General features: G+C 39.1%; 3 protein-coding genes across 4 annotated transcripts in view; 2 read left to right on the top strand and 1 right to left on the bottom strand.

Annotated features, from left to right (window-relative positions):
• The window catches only part of LOC127530216 (40S ribosomal protein S18), a 134,645-nt gene that overhangs the window by 85,244 nt on the left and 32,069 nt on the right, over positions 1-17,332 (top strand). The gene's annotated exons all lie outside the window — the stretch shown is intronic.
• LOC110969444 (uncharacterized) lies at positions 5,026-14,908 on the top strand. Its single transcript, XM_022219527.2, has 7 exons — positions 5,026-5,151; positions 6,175-6,218; positions 8,299-8,658; positions 9,415-9,505; positions 10,857-11,035; positions 11,658-11,708; positions 12,059-14,908. Exons 1-7 carry the CDS (start codon positions 5,060-5,062, stop codon positions 12,139-12,141), a joined length of 900 nt encoding a protein of 299 aa, XP_022075219.1. The 5' UTR covers positions 5,026-5,059; the 3' UTR covers positions 12,142-14,908.
• Positions 16,377-17,332, bottom strand: part of LOC110969443 (vacuolar protein sorting-associated protein 52 homolog) — a 28,214-nt gene continuing 27,258 nt past the window's right edge. For both annotated transcript variants that reach the window (XM_051955838.1, XM_051955839.1), the window contains exon 20: positions 16,377-17,235. In XM_051955838.1, the coding sequence (XP_051811798.1) occupies positions 17,089-17,235 (147 nt within the window). In that variant the 3' untranslated portion in view covers positions 16,377-17,088. The remainder of the gene's footprint in view (positions 17,236-17,332) is intronic.

The raw sequence follows: 17,332 nt of genomic DNA, 5'->3' as shown, positions 1-17,332 counted from the left end.
AAACCTCATTTATTGACTTGGAACAGGTAGCGAGTAAAGATATTAAATTATTTTCCCTTTGGTAACATTTTCAGTCCCAACCAAAATTAAAGTTAAATTAAAAAATACATAAAAGATGATGTTCTGTTTTCTGTTAGCATCTTAGAATAAACTTGTATTACCTTCTGTTTGGTTACTTTAAAACATATTATTATTAACATCACGTAGCATGCGCTGCACTTTGTTAGCATCCAGCAGCCAGAGAGGTTCTGATAGCACAAGAAAAAAAGTATCTCTATTGTTTTAATACTAATAAAACAGAATAAATAAGATTATCATTTATGTTAATTTGTAATTAACATAAATGATAAAAGAGTTGTAATTACATGTAAAATTATTTGGTTTATGCAACAAAACATGATTCATCTTTAGCAATTAAGAACAAAGAACTGAAGCCTTGCACTGTTTATAGGCTATCATCGACAAGCTAGCTGTTAGCTTCAACAATTAGTTGAAGCTAACATAAATAAAATCATTATTTTAATGATTTTATTTTATTTCCACCAAATGTCATCATGACCATTTTTTTTTTTACAAAGCTAAACACAAAACTAGTTCACTTTAACCTCACAAAGTGATGCACACACCACTGTGCAGTGGCGTGCACACACATTTTGGGGAGCAGGTGCTCAGTGGGTAAAAAAGGGCACCTTGTGCAGCGTGTAGAACCACTGGCTGCCTTAAAATAACAGTGAGATTTGAAAAAAATTAAAAAAAAAATCAGGAACACATTTTCTGTATCAGCATTTATTTTAACATCTTAAGAATTCCTTTTCTTTGTCTTTCTTGAGCCTTTCCCTTCTGGGCATGCTGCAATTGGTAAATTAAAAGAGATCAACAACATCAAGACTAATTCCTGACATCAGGCTACAACAAGGCAGAAAGCTACTTTTTCTTTTTGTTATTTAGCAAATAAGGGATGACTGAACAGTTTAGTTCTTATTTCATCTACATTTTCCACAATCATCACAGATTGTCACGTCTGAAAAACTGCTCACGAAAAGGTAATGTCTCTTTTTGCTGCTGAGTTTCTGCACCACTGGATTTATATGAATTTATATTTGAAAATTTAAAAAAAAATAACTAAAAGAACAACGTATAAAAAACAAAAGCTGCCACACAGACACACATTATGACATGTATGACATGTATGACAGTGGCTAATAATGTCATGAGTATGATCATGGACCAACGAGGAAACGACGCCATAGAGTGGATATAAAATCTATTCTATAGACTTTCTGCTCTGCAGAGACTCAGTCTGGTTCATCTGGTTTACATGTGGTGCATTCAGTGTCCGTTATCACTTTTTGTTATTTATTATAAATGCTTTGAATGTGGAGGTCTAATAAAGGACCTTTTCACTGACAAATTCCTGCAGGGTAAAGATGCCTCTGAGCTTTCTGTCTTTCAAAGGGCTTCAGTAATTCATGCTTTGTGTTGAATGAGACAAAGTTAAAGAGTTTAAGATCTCTTTAGGTGTTTTGACTTTTCCTATAAAGTCACTAAACTTTATGGGAAATGGAAGCAGCTTTTCAAACTAATTTCATGTAGATCACAAAGAGCTGACATCAAGGACTCACAGCTTTCCTGACTGGAAACCATCCCTGAACATTTCTCTCCTTTTTTCCCCTCAGAGATGACCAACATTTTAGTTTTTTTCCATCATCTTCTTTGAGGTTTTTAGTGGATTGGAGGCTACCGTTTTGTTTCTGGTATTTTCTACTGAGTCTAATTTGCAGCTTAATTTAAATGATCCAAAGCGATGAATGGAAACATATATTGCTTTTTCACTACTTTTAGATGCACTTCATAAATCTGCTGCAAATTCACTTGACAGTTCTATAGAAACATGCTTCTGATGCTGATTTCTGCTGATCTTTTAGCTGAAGTGAGCACATAAACATTACAAAACTAGCCTTTCAGAGTTTAGGACACATAATGAAACATCTTTGCTTCTATTTTCTGCTCTGAAAACTGACTCTGGATGAAAACCAACTGTCTGAATGCAGCTGCTAACAGGCGGAGCTGCAGCTAAGGATTACTGTTGATTAATTGATTCTCAATTAGTTTCAGGATGATTCAGTTGGTTGCTTTGTCAGTGTTTTCTCAAGCTGAAGATGTTTTCTTTTGTCCACAGCCCACCTATATTCCATTTACTGTCATTAAGAATGAAAAAAAAAACAGAGAATAAGAATATTTAAGGAGCTGCAAGCAGATCATTTCTACGAAAATTCACTTCATCCAATCCATCAATTATCAAAATAGCTGCAACTGATTTATTAGTTTACATCAATTTAATAATCGAATAATTGTTCCTGTAAAAACAGAAATTAACTCTTACCATTCACAGTCAGGAGAATTCCTCCATTTACCAGAACATCTCCGTCGAGCCGTGAGGTACAGAAATACAGCCCAGCGTCCTCCTCTTCAACCTCCTGGAGGTTCAGACCAACCAGCCCTGTCTGCTCGTCTCTCTCCCAGCTCAGATGAGGGTTTCTAGAGTGGAAACTCACCACGTTCCCCGGTAGTTTACTCTCAGCTACTGTTAGCAGAGGAAGCAGCTGCTCAGAACGCAGCAGGAACCAGGTGATCTCCTCCGTGGACGTCAGGTTACAGCTCAGAGAAACGTTCTGTCCAGCCTGGACTTCAGGGGCTGAGCGGAGAACAGGTGAGGCTGACGACAGGTGACTTCCTGCAGCACCTGAAGACAGCCAGCAGGTGAGGCTGAAGATCAGCTATCAGATACAGAGGATTCAGTAGATGGATTCCAGAAGACGGGTTACAGGAACATGGACGTCTTTGTGTGTTTATTTTCTCTGCTGACATTTAGCACTGATGGTCACAGCTGGTCCAAAGTTAAAGTTCTGGAACCAGCTAGTATTTCATCAACATGAAGTTAAACAGTGATTGTTTTTACACCAACGACAGATGAGCGTGACCAGACGTCCTCCTGTTCATCTGCTGGTTTTTAGATCTACCTTTAGACCAGAGTCAGTATCTCTGAAGACACTGAGAACTTAGGAACTCTAAGATAACTTTAGAGTGGTTCTGTTTGAAATGAGAATTTAGCATTAAAGCCTCTAAACTGAACTAATAAACTGAGCTGCAGCTGTTGGAGTAAAATGTCAAACTTTTAGCACAAAAACCAAACATTTAGTTCAGAACTTTGATGAAGTCATCGTGTAAACCTGTTCTATCTGGTAAATAAAGTCTTTAAAGTTAACGTCTCACAAGCAGGGCTGGAAAATGTTGAACTTTACATTTTTGATTGAATTCTTAGAAAGTCTCACAAGTAGAAACTAAACATGATTACTAACAGTCCAGAACCAAAAACAAACCAATAAAAAGCCTTTTCTGTTTGCGTCCACCCCGCTGAACCAATCAGACTGAAGATCTCATTTTCACACCTGCAGCTCGTCTGCTTTCATTTGTGGAACGTCACCAGAACCAAGGAGACGTAATCAGAACCAGAACCAGAACCAGAACCACAGGAGATGTAATCAGAACCAGAACAAATAGACCCCAGATCAGATCAGAAACTCTGGATCTAACTGAAGGTCAGACAGACTCTAAGCTTTGGGTCAGGGAGTTGGTTCCTGTCTGCATCTAAACGTAAAGCATGAACTTACAAATGAAGGTGAGGAGCCAGGTGAGAGCGGCCATATTAGACTAAAGGTGTTGTCCAGGTGTTGTCCAGTGTGTCTACCGGCTGCAGGAGGACCGAGTGGTGCTTTGACTGAAGATTTTATTTCAGACTGAGGAAGTGTTTTTTTTCTTTTTATAACTCAGAGACCAACAACACGTTTCAGCAGGAAAACAGAACAGTGAAGTTTTTTCTGAACTCTTCCTCTGAACTCAGAAACCTCAGAGCTTTAAGTTTCGTTTCTCTGCAGATCCGTCAACATTCACTGACACAGCAGGTTTCTGCCTTCAAAGTAAAACTACTACTTCCTGTTGTTAATCTGTGATCCTACGGTACGACTGGACTGAAAAGAAATATGAATGTAATATTGTATTAAATATCCTTTGTTCTTTGATCATTGGGGAGGATTTAGCATCTCTACACGGAACAACAAAGAATCCACTGGAAATAATAATAAAAAATAATAGGTAACCAGCAAGAATAAAACTAATGCTTCATCGATTTATTTGGTCTATAAAATGTTCGTGTTTCATCCGTGACCCAAATATATTCAGTTTATTTTCACAGAGGAGGAAAGAAACCAGAAAAATATTCACATTTAAGAAGCTGAACTCAGAGAAAGCCAGAAATTGATTGTTGAAATAGTTTTAATTTAATAGCAGGAAAGTAATGGACAGTAATTCTACAACGCCATGTTCACAGGTCTGTTCATGCTGTTAGCTAAATGTTGTCGTAACGTTTTCAAAAATCCAGAGCTGTCTAACGCTTGTCATCGTTCTCTTGTCATCTGTGATTAAAACTACACAAGTCTGTGCATTGGTGACTAAATCCGGTCATAAGACTTTAAATCTACACCTGATTAAAGGTTGGACAAACCCAATGGTCCAGAACTAAAAAACAGGAGTTAGGTAGAGTGTTAACCTTTTAATGTATAAGTAAGATTTCTATATGATGTTAGGGCCTTAATTTTAATATTTACCTTAATATTTGAAGTAGGTCAGCTTTCTATAAGATGTGACATTGAGAGGTTTTATTAAAATTACAGAAGTTTTCTATGATACATAATTTACATCTGTAACATTAATCTCTGCTGTAAAGCAGCACTGTCTGTTTTAAATGTGATATTTAAATAATGATAACTTCACTGAAATATATAAAAATAAAGGATAAAATTAAAACTATAACACTAAATCAGGAAATAAGAGCTACATCCTGACAGCTGGATTAGACAGTGTGTACTTCCAGTATTTTATTTTATTTTTTAAACCGTGAGACCTTTCCAGCTTTGGTGCTTTTATTTTGGTGCCGACAGGAAATCGAAACTTATAGCGGTGAGAGATTAAACTGCGGTGAGCTGCGAAGGAAAACAGTCTGATGAGAAACCAACCACGGTGGAGGGCAGAGAAGAAGACTGGACTGTTTCTCCACGAAGAGGACAACATGAAAACAGGAAAAATAAAACTCTGGTGAGAAACGCTGCACTTTATTCTGAAAAACACAAATGATTTATGACTATTTATTTTATTGTCGTTATGATTTCCATATGCATTGCCCTGTAAAAGTCATACAAGACGTTTTATGATGAGACGTGGCGGTAAATGAGTGCAAGACTGAATATTTAAATGAGTATTTTGTTCATATTTAAATCAGTATTTAGTTCATATTTAAATCAATATTTACTTTCAGAGCTGCAGGATCAGTTTCATTTCAGAGGAAGTCATTCTTAGAAAACACCTTAAATCAGTCTGGCAGCGTTTCATTTCTATCAGCGTGGTAGGGTTAGTTTCATTTCTGACCAGAGTATCAACAGTTTCACGTCTGGAATTACAACATCTCATTGGATCACTGCCAGAGAGTACCAGACTGATGGATTTAAAGCTTTACTCCACCTAAATGGTACTTTCTAATAAACAAGTTATAGTTTTAAAGGTATATTCCACCCATAACTGGACACAGTCCTTTTTTTCTTCATGTCTATGAGCTAAACCAGAGTCATGTGTCATCTGGTCTAATAAAGACTTAATGAGAACGCTGCTTCTCTCTGCTGGTCCACTGAGTTTCATTTCTCCTGAAACACTCATACATTACACATAATGATAATGATAATGATAATAATAATAATAAAAACAGGTCCAGCCTGGTCTCATGTTACAGATAATGACTAAAACATTAAAACTACACACTGAGAATACACATGAACAGAATCTCACCTAATCCTGTTTTTAGACTCAAACTGGGACACATTAATGTCGTATTTATTGACTTTATGCAAAAATAAATTTGTGGTATGTGGATAGAATTAGATTATTGGTATTAATCAAATAAAAAAACAAGCTTTTCTGACGTGTGTGATTTGTACTCTGGAGGTTACAACTCTATAATATTCTAGTTTTGTGTCTTTTATGTTTAATAAAGACACAGAAATGAGATTTTTGTATTCTGGTAATCAGATTATTGTCTAATGTAGTGTTTTCTTTGCTGTCCTTCAGGTTTTTCATACATCTACAGTGTCTCCTGATTGTAGATTTAGTCGGTGAGTGTCCAGAAAAACATTAAACTCTGCTGTATGCTGTATAATATAATTTACAGTATTATAATACTGTATATTATAATACTGTATAATAATACTGTATATAAACATCTTTCTGCTTTCAGTTTTTTCACCTTTCAAATTTTCAGGACATTTATCTCAGATTCTAAAAGCAGAACTTGGTGTTCTCTAGTCTTCCTCTGGTCTTTCTCTAGTCTTCCTCTGGTCTTTCTCTGGTCTTTCTCTAGTCTTTCTCTGGTCTTTCTCTAGTCTTTCTCTGGTCTTTCTCTAGTCTTCCTCTGGTCTTTCTCTAGTCTTTCTCTGGTCTTTCTCTAGTCTTCCTCTGGTCTTTCTCTGGTCTTTCTATAGTCTTCCTTTGGTCTTTCTCTGGTCTTTCTCTGGTCTTCCTCTGGTCTTTCTCTAGTCTTTCTCTGCTCTTTCTCTAGTCTTCCTCTGGTCTTTCTCTGGTCTTTCTCTAGTCTTCCTCTGGTCTTTCTCTAGTATTTCTCTGGTCTTTCTCTGGTCTTTCTCTAGTCTTTCTCTAGTCTTCCTCTGGTCTTTCTCTAGTCTTTCTCTGGTCTTTCTTTGGTCTTTCTCTGGTCTTTCTCTAGTCTTCCTTTGGTCTTTCTCTGGTCTTTCTCTGGTCTTTCTCTGGTCTTTCTCTAGTCTTTCTCTGGTCTTTCTCTAGTCTTCCTCTGGTCTTTCTCTAGTCTTTCTCTGGTCTTTCTCTAGTCTTCCTCTGGTCTTTCTCTGGTATTTCTCTGGTCTTTCTCTGGTCTTTCTATAGTCTTTCTTCTGGTCTTCTCTGGTCTTTCTCTAGTCTTCTCTGGTCTTTCTCTAGTCTTTCTCTGGTCTTTCTCTGGTCTTTCTCTAGTCTTTCTCTGGTCTTTCTCTAGTCTTTCTCTGTCTTCTCTGGTCTTTCTCTGGTCTTTCTCTGTCTTTCTCTGGTCTTCTCTAGTCTTTCTCTGGTCTTTCTCTTAGTCTTTCTCTGGTCTTTCTCTGGTCTTTCTCTAGTCTTTCTCTAGTCTTTCTCTGGTCTTTCTCTAGTCTTTCTCTGGTCTTTCCTCTGGTCTTTCTCTGGTCTTTCTCTGGTCTTTCTCTGGTCTTTCTCTAGTCTTTCTCTGGTCTTTCTCTAGTCTTTCTCTGGTCTTTCTCTGTCTTTCTCTAGTCTTTCTCTAGTCTTCCTTCTGGTCTTTCTCTTGGTCTTTCTCTGGTCTTTTTCCATCTGGTCTTCTCTAGTCTTTCTCTGGTCTTCTCTCTGGTCTTTCTCTAGTCTTCCTCTAGGTCTTTTCTCTGGTCTTCTCTGGTCTTCTCTGGTCTTTCTCTGGTCTTTCTCTGGTCTTTTCTCTAGTCTTCCTCTTGGTCTTTCTCTGGTCTTTCTCTGGTCTTTCTCTGGTCTTTCTCTGGTCTTTCTCTGGTCTTTCTCTAGTCTTCCTCTGGTCTTTCTCTGTCTTTCTCTGTCTTTCTCTGGTCTTTCTCTTGGGTCTTTCTCTGGTCTTTCTCTAGTCTTCCTTTGGTCTTTCTTCTGGTCTTCTCTGTCTTCTCTGTCTTCCAGTCTTTCTCTGGTCTTTCTCTAGTCTTCCTCTGGTCTTTCTCTGGTATTTCTCTGGTCTTTCTCTGGTCTTTCTATAGTCTTCCTTTGGTCTTTCTCTGGTCTTTCTCTGGTCTTCCTCTGGTCTTTCTCTAGTCTTTCTCTGCTCTTTCTCTAGTCTTCCTCTGGTCTTTCTCTGGTCTTTCTCTAGTCTTCCTCTGGTCTTTCTCTAGTATTTCTCTGGTCTTTCTCTGGTCTTTCTCTAGTCTTTCTCTAGTCTTCCTCTGGTCTTTCTCTAGTCTTTCTCTGGTCTTTCTTTGGTCTTTCTCTGGTCTTTCTCTGGTCTTTCTCTAGTCTTTCTATAGTCTTCCTTTGGTCTTTCGCTGGTCTTTCTCTAGTCTTTCTCTGGTCTTCCTCTGGTCTTTCTCTAGTATTTCTCTGCTCTTTCTTACAAACTAACTTGGGTTCCTTCAGCACACTGAACTACTATAAACATCTTTCCTGTTCAGTATATTTAACAGCATATTTTCCTGTATTACCTTCTCCTCCCAGACTCCTCCTCTCTGCCCTCCACCCGGTCCCTGTCCATCACCTCCATGGTGGGCAGCCAGGCGGTTCTTCCCTGCAGCTGGAAGGACCGTCTGGGTGAAGCTCCGACCTTCTGCCACGTCCAGTGGGCCACGCTGTCGGACACGGTGTTCGAACAGCGGGGTAACGACCGGTATCAGGCGGCCGAGTTCAGGGGTCGGGTGAAGGTGCCGGAGGAGCAGCTGGGATCCGGGGATTGTTCCCTGATCATCAGCGACGTCCAGATCGGAGACACCGGGAGATACGAGAGCTTCATGGTAGTGGACGGACAGAGGTCCAGAGGAACCCGGGTCTTCATCCAGAGCGTCAAGCTGTCCGTGTTCGGTGGGTTTGGAGGAGGTTGTATTGTTGTCATTTTGGGTTGCATGATAGATCTTTAAACACCAGTACTGTTAGAAGTAAAACAAATCAACTCAAACACTTCAGACTGTTTTTGCTGCTTGACACACAAAAAACCCAAAACTTTCCACGGTTCTGGTTTTCTGTGACTGACGGATAAGAAAAATCTGATAGAATATTATTTACTCTGGTTCTTGGACACTTGAAGGGTTTTCACACACACAATGTCAGTTGTAAGACTGAACACTAATGGCATGTTAATTATGAGCACGATTTCTGACTGAACACAATTAATTCAACAATTTATTTAGCGCTTCTCATGTTTTTACCTTATTTAATATGTATTCTACTCTTGGCTATTTGGTCCTCTGATCTTTTTCCTTTTGAATCTTGCTGATTTGTACATCATCTTTTAGTTCACAATTTCACACCTATAACCACTCATGACTAAATTAAATCTGTTTCTCATGACTTGTATTTTCTAATTTCATTTCCTCTCCGTGGTATTTAACATTTCTTTTGTTTGCTTTTCATGTCTGCTCTTTACTTCCCGTTTCTCACCATCAGTAATCGTCGTGTTTATCCTCTTGTTATGTCAAACTATTTTTTTTAATCCTTTCAGATCTTGGATTTTCTAATTGTTTCTCATCTTTTTGTCCTTTCAAATCTGATCCCATCTCTTTCTTCTGGATATTTTTTATTGAATAATATTGATTCATTTAGTTTTGTTTTCCCTTTCAGACCATAAATCCCATCAGTCTCGTTGTCCTGGTGGTGACCTGGTGGTGGACCTCCACACTCCTCGCTCCGTCAGATTGGTGTTTCAGGGCAGGTGAGCTGCTGATCCATTTAGTCAAACACAAACCAACACCACATCCTCAGATTCTGCTCACAGATGGACAGTGTGCTGGTGGATTGGTGGGTTTCTGATGTTTTTTTCTCTCCATTACAACCCGTTGTTTCTTTGTTTGCCTCATCTCTGCTCCCACGCTCATGCTTCTTCTCCCAGAAGACATCTGAACAAAGACGCTTCCTCTGTAAATGACTGCCTGTGTGGAGCTGCAGTACATTAAACTGCTGGAAATGTTATGACTCACAGAATAAAGTGTTCTTACAAACTAGATGCTAACTAGATGGAACAGAGACAGCATGTGGAGTTTCAAGGGAAAAAAATACTTGTAAATGGCAGAACTTTTCAGAGTAGGTGGATGGTTTTAGGACATAAACCCACGATGGAAGTCACCGGCCTTTCCATTTTTAGCTGCAGCTGCTGTGGATCTGAACTTTGAAGTCTTCTTGATGCTGACTTCAGGCTGTCCTGGATGGCAGCTGGCCAGACGAGCTTCTCACTTTCACTCACTGTTCTTGGTACTTTTGGAGTCCTTTTCTCATGTCTGATGTTTCTGTCGGATTCCCGTCCTAGCGATGGAAACCCAGCGTCCTACTGTTGACTCCTTGGTCCAGCTGATGAGCCTCCGACAGAATTCTGCCATCATGAGACACGAAATCCTCGGAGGGTTGAGAAGGAGGAACTAACAAGCATCTTCCTTCTATGGTAAGGTCTCTGGAGAACACGATCAGGAGACAAAGATCTTTCAACGTCTGCAGGACCATGCTACAGATGTTGTACCACTCGCTGGTGGTCAGCTTCATCCTCTGCATCTGCTGCAGTGTTTTGGAGCTGCAGGGTGAAGGCAATCGATGCTAACAGACTCAACAAGCTTATCAAGAAAGCTGCTGTTGTCCTCGCAGTGAAGCTGGAGTCTTTGGTGGAGGACCCTGAGGAAATTGCTTAGTATTAAAGATGAAGCTTCTCATCTCCTGAACACCACACTGTTGTCACATCAGAGCAGCTTCAGACTGGGACCATCTAAGGGTCAGGAATCACTGAGAACTATCAGATAGTCCTCATATAATATCAGGACTGTCTGGGAACAACTAAGGGTCAGGACTCCAACGCCACAGGAGGACGTCTCTACCATCAAACTGTAGAACTGTTTCTTCTTCTACAGGAACGATGGCTGAAACACACAAATCTGAACAGTAACATCAGCATCATGTGCTGTCTTCTGTCTCTCCATAGTTTGTCAGTTCCAGGATCAGGCAGCATCTCGTTTTCATGTTCGGTATCTCCTTCAGGATAAATGTTTTGTCTCTGATCAGTTCTTCTCTGTGCTCCACAGGAACAGCTCGGTGTGGTCGGACGTGTGGATGAGGGGGGATAAAAACACTCGGCATCTGAAGAAACATCCTCTCCAGGAGCAGCTGACCATCAGAAATCTGAAGAAGTCTGATGAAGGAACGTACAAAGTTCTGGACGGACAGGGCCTGGCCGTCAGCACCGTGCAGCTCTCAGTGGAAGGTGAGATCTGTGGAGGTTCATTAAATCACATCATGGTTAACAAACAGAAGCATGTCTTTGATGGAAGCGTGGATCAGATGGAGGATTTAGGAACATCACCTTAATACTGAGATGCTGCTGAGTCCAGCAGGAACTCCACACATTAGTTCAGAGATTTAAATTAGATTCAAATCAGAAGAAAGGAGCTCTGATCTGGAACTTATTTTAAATCAAACCCTAAAACTCTGAAGACAAGGAACTCTCTGCTGTCTAGCCTCATGGAGATTTTTACAACTTTCTTAGATCAAAAAGTTTCAGGCGTTGGAATCAGAAATGAAAAAAATCTAAAATTGTCATTCAAACCAAATCTTTCGTTTTTTTGTTTTTTTATGAAAACTGGTTTCACCGAAGAACAAAGAATGTTTGACGGGTTTTTATTTCTGGATTCTGCCACCTGGAACCGTTTTTCCAGTTCTCATGTTAAAGTTTGACTGTTGACGGTTTGAAGGCTTTAAATGACGACGTGTCGTCCTGTGATATCAGCTGTTTTCTCTATTAAGATGAGGAGTTTTAAATATGGTTTGTCTGGAAACTGTTTTTATCTGATTAGAATTTGCGTCTCTTCTGACTCTTCTGTCTGCAGAAAACTCCACGGCTGCCAGAGTCGATCCGATGCTGGAACACCGACCAACAGGTGAGAATCAAACATCTCCAAAGGATGAAGGATTTTAGATGAATGTATATTTATTCTGTTTACTTCTAAAGTCATGTTAAGACTACAGGGACATTTCAAACTAATGCTAGCATACTTCTTGGTATAACTGTTAAAAACATTTGTATTTATATGATACTTGGATGTAAATAGAGTGAAATGATCTACTATCTCAGTTTCATTCTTGTGTTTTGAGTGAAACTGAAACATCTAAAGCAGCAAAATCTGCTTCAGTCTGCTGCTAACAGACTTCTGAAGCTAAATGAGATTCAGATGAGAAATGTGATGAAACCTGGCCAGGAATAACCCGTCTGGCCTCTGATGTCTTCCAGGTGCTGCCGTCCACAGCAGATGCTCACATCTTCTCCTCGTGCCTCTACTCGTCTGGAGTTTCCACATCCTTCATGTTTTCTAAGTCAGTCTCTCTGGAAATCAGCTGCAGGAACATGAAGCTCCACACTACAGACAGCAGCAGAATACTGATGGATCTAAAGCCTAAACTTTAAAACCACTCACTAATCTCTCCGTTAAATATGAAACTCAGGTTAGCTTAGCTTAGCATAAACGCTGGAAAACATCTCAAATCATTTTTCAAACAAGTTCTGCTCAACCATCTCTGATTGGTCTGAGATTGTTAAAATCTGGATATATAGAAGATATTTATAAGACATTTGTGGGATTTTAGCTCATATCTAGTCTATATCAATATCTCAGGAAGAACTGAAGATAAAAGCTGTTTCTTCATCCCATCATTCAGAAAATGAAGTATTGGACAACTAGATGAGACAGTTTGGATTATGTCAGGAGAAGTCTCATCTTTAAGCACAAATTAACAAAATAAAATGCAGAACTCAGCGAGTGGTACCTTCTGATAAATACATATTTCATATCACAATAGAACAAAACATAGAATTCTTTTTAACATGAAATATTAATCACAAAAATGAGAATAAAGTTATTTTTCATTTAGCTTTAGGACTGATTGGGCAGATATGAAAAGTTGTTCAAAAACCCAGATATAATAATAATAATAATAGTAAAAATAATAACCCAGATATTGTTCTTCTTCTTATTATTATTATTAATCTAAAAAAAATTGATAATCTCAGTCTAACAGAGTTCTGGATTTCATGGTGGTTCTCCAAATATAATTAATAACTTTTGAATTATCTGTGATTCGATCATTATAAACATAATAAAACCAAACACCATCCTCTGTTGGAGTGGTGGAATATATATTTATTGGTAATCTGATGAACTTATGTGAGCAAAACCTTAGAGGTAAATTTATTCTCAATAAAGAATACATTCACCTTTAAAGTCTTTCTGACATCAGTTCATCATATTAACATTAAATATATATAATCAGACGGCCGGATTTAGTTTTATTATAAAGATCCTGATGACTGGATGTGGAGATAATTCAGAGAAATTAAACTACAGAAATCTACTTCACACCAAAGGTTTATTCCCTCTAAATGGAATCTGAAAATAAATGAATAATTAATTTGCTCACAAGAAATAAAATCTTTTTCCTAGAGAACCATTTTGAAACTCAAAAATCTGTTGCATCCACCAGTAATAACTCTTCATTCCTGCTCAGTTCTAAAAGTTCAACTGGAGTAACTTTATTCTGGTTTTCCTGAACAAATACTTCATATTAAGAAGTTCTCTGTGTATTTAGTTCTGGATTATTGAACATGAAGCTACAGTTTGTTTCTGTATTATCAGTTTAAATTTATACTGTTTGATCAGTTTATATTTATTCTGAGTCGATGTCGAGATGAGAAATTACAGGAGAAATTTAATGTTTTATTTTTATCACTTCCTGAGATGTTTTATTTTTTAGATTTAATTTCAAACAAACATCCTGAAAACGGCTGACGTCCACTGTAATGAAAACTCTTTTTTTTTTTTTGGAAACACTCGATCTGTGAGGGTAAAATCTGACAGATGTTTTTGTAAATATCCAGATTGTATGAATCAGATGTTTGATGATGATCTGAGATGGAGAAACAGCGAAGCTTTGATGAATCCACAAACACCTCCAGAGATCACAGATGACCAGCTCCTCCATGTTCCTGATGGACAACTTATTAATGAATGTCTTTGTTTAAAAATGTTCTGCTTTATGGGTCAATAATGAGCCGATCATCACATTAGTTCATCAGACTGTGAAAAATCCACCTTTCTTTTTCTTTAATTCTTCATGAAACGTTAGTAAATGATTGAATTAATGCTCGTTTCTGAACCTTTTAGGGGAAAACACAGAAACAGGAGATAAACCCAGTCTGAAAGATTTAAGTCTTTTTTATGTTCGTGAAATCTAATATTTGAGAAGAAAAGAGCCAATAATCACTGTTAAACTGATGTAGACACAGAGTTTGAAGAATTAAAGCGTTTAAGAGTCCGACAGGTGGTTTGAACCAGTTTATGGTCAATAGTTTAGAGGTTTATTGATTTATTATTTCAGTGTGGGTTTCTCAGTCAGCTGGTTGTTGGTTTGGTGGCAGCTGCAGATAAAAGCAGTTCTATGTTTAATGTGAGCTCATGTTTACGTATTAAAGTGGTGTTTTATTAAATTGTAAATCGTGTGTGTAAAGTTATCAGTGAGTTTTCAGTTTCGCTCCAACATTCACTGTCTGCTGTGACAATTTAAAACCGTTTAACAGATAATTTAGAAAATGTTTGTCTTTGAACCGGAAGGAAAGAAGTTCCAGAAGCTAAATCACAAAATAACAGCAAATCTATTAGAGAGTTCTAGAATCAGCATGAAGCAGCTAACAGGACAAAGAATGAAGTGAAACCATCAACCACAGCTGAAAGTACAAAGTACTATAACCTGAATTATCCACGTTTATAATGAACGATTAACACCCATTTATATTTATGTTATTGAAGTGTTAAAATTCCTCAGAATAAAATAATAATCAGTAACTAATCCTGAATGTAATTGTAAAGAAAACTAAGAAAAAAAAAACTAAGATTTTGTCTTTATTAGAATTAACTGTAATGTAGTTCTGTTTCATTGCTGTGATCTGTTTAGTGTGAAAATGTTCCATTAATAAAATCATTACTAAACTCATTTAACTGCATGTATAAATAAAAGTATTAATATGAAGTGGATTACTGTGTGCATTACTGAACATTTCTGAATGGAATAAAGAGGTGAAGAACCAGCAGCAGAGGGAGTCATTTTCTGTTATTCAGACCGTCGGTTCAGAGGAAAGACTTTAGATTCACACATAGAAAGTCTGTACAGAGATCAACGCACAACAACCTGTAGAAGCTAACGCTCTGGAACCTTCATCAGACCGTCAGTTCACAGAAGAAAGACTTCAGATTCACAGAAAGAGATGCAGCCGTGGATTCTGGACAGAGATCAACAGAACAAATAACCCAATTAACCAAATAAACCCAGTTAACCCTCTGGAACCTTCATCAGACAGCTGAACAGGATCAGATTTCTTCTTGTCAACAAACCTGGTCAGACGACAACACTAAAGTTTGCTTCTAACAGAACTTAATCATAACCTGCTGCTGAAACTAATACTACTATTACTACTAGTAGTACTGCTATTACTCCACACATTCATGAGATGTTAAAGTTTGCAGAGAGCCTCTGGTATTTTTACTTTAACATCCTTGAGAACTCCTCCATGTTCTATAAAACCATAAAGAAGAATCTTCTGATCAGATCAGACGTCTGTTGGCCTCATTAAAGAACCAGAGTTCTGCTTTATTCCTTTGTTTCAGTAAAAGCTCTCTGAATTTAGAAACACTGGAGGGAGTTCATGTCTACGTCAGAAACATGTTCATTCTTCTTCATGCTTCTGTTAGATCGCCTGATAAGACGTTTTAGAATTAACATTTCCTGACTTTGGCTGGTTCTGACCAATCAGAGGACGGCCGGAAACAGACAGAAGCTAAAATGGAGAGTTTCAGACACAGAGACTACTGAGAGGATGTGTCTGAACATTAAAGCATGTAAACCTGTTCTCGTAGAACCCTGAATAAAACTACAGGAAATCAGCAGTATATGAGCTCTAAGTCAGAACAGAACAAAACTACGTGGAGATTCTGGTCCAACATGGAGAATTAAAGACAGAACAGCAGGATTCAGCATTCTGGGAATACAAACTGATCTCAGTCCAGAAAAATAAACTCTCTGAGCTGCTCAGATCTTAAACTAACCTCAGAAACCCAGAATAAGGCCTCAAACTCAGAGTTCTTCCTGATTTAGATCCAGAGTTGACTTCAAACCAGCATCTGAATCCAGCGGAAGGAACTGAAGAACTCTGGACGTTAAACTCTGGATTAAGGGTGATAAACAGCTTTTAGTTCATAGAGCTGCTGATTCTTCTTTAATAATCACATCTTCCCACCACAACATTTAAAGACATGCATCACTTACAGCTCAGACACAAATGGAACCAGTTTTATGAACATTAAAGCCCAAAATAAAACGATAAAAACCAGTATATGAGCAGAATGAGCTCTAAAGTTAGACTACATACATGAGAGATGTCTGAACCGTTTCTATGAAGATCCACAAAAACTAAACGCTGCTGAACAACAGCTAGTCGAGCTTTAATACAAACAGAAAAGAGAAACGAGTTCAGAACTGACTAATAAGTTTATGGACAGTAATCATTTAAATCCTTCTTCTGTTTATTATTCGAGTATTTAAGTAACAGGTTGAATCTATTTAATTCTTATTTCTGAGGATTTAACTAACAGGAACAGGATGACTCAGCAGGACTTGGAGGTTTTTCTTCATCATTCGGTTCAGTTCTGTTGGTCGCTGTAAAGAAACTAAAGAATCAAAAACACCCTGAACATCACTGGAACCTCTTTATAACCAACATTTAGACAGATGGAGATGTGTGGGCTCCTCAGGTTCACCTCTGATCTTCAATGATCACACCTTCTTCTTAACATCTGAGCTAACCTTCTCCAGAGATAGACTAAAGCAGGAGACGGGGAGGACCCAGGAGGAGACGGGGAGGACCCAGGAGGAGACGGGGAGGACCCAGGAGGAGACGGGGAGGACCCAGGAGGAGACCGGGAGGACCCAGGAGGAGACGGGGAGGACCCAGGAGGAGACCGGGAGGACCCAGGAGGAGACGGGGAGGACCCAGGAGGAGACCGGGAGGACCCAGGAGGAGACGGGGAGGACCCAGGAGGAGACGAGGAGGACCCAGGAGGGGAGGACCCAGGAGGAGACGGGGAGGACCCAGGAGGAGACGGGGAGGACCCAGGAGGAGACCGGGAGGACCCAGGAGGAGACGGGGAGGACCCAGGAGGAGACGGGGAGGACCCAGGAGGAGACGGGGAGGACCCAGGAGTCACCGTCTCCCTGCTAGAAGTTGGGTTTGTGCTTCTTGACCTCCACCATGAGGTGGTGCAGGTTGATGAGCTCTGAGCGGACGGCCAGGCTGCGGAAGGTGGGCTGGTTGAGGACTTTGTGGAAGCCGTGGTAGTACTGGATGAGCTGGGTGAGGGCGCCCTGCAGGAGGAACAGGAAGTTTATGGCTTTATTTGGCTCATTTCTACTCATTTACTGCAGTCTGAAGTCCTGAACCTCATGGAAACAACAACAACCA

This window comes from Acanthochromis polyacanthus, chromosome 11, assembly GCF_021347895.1.
Source record: "Acanthochromis polyacanthus isolate Apoly-LR-REF ecotype Palm Island chromosome 11, KAUST_Apoly_ChrSc, whole genome shotgun sequence".
Classification (NCBI taxonomy): domain Eukaryota; kingdom Metazoa; phylum Chordata; class Actinopteri; family Pomacentridae; genus Acanthochromis; species Acanthochromis polyacanthus.
This window is presented reverse-complemented; position numbering and strand designations above follow the sequence as displayed.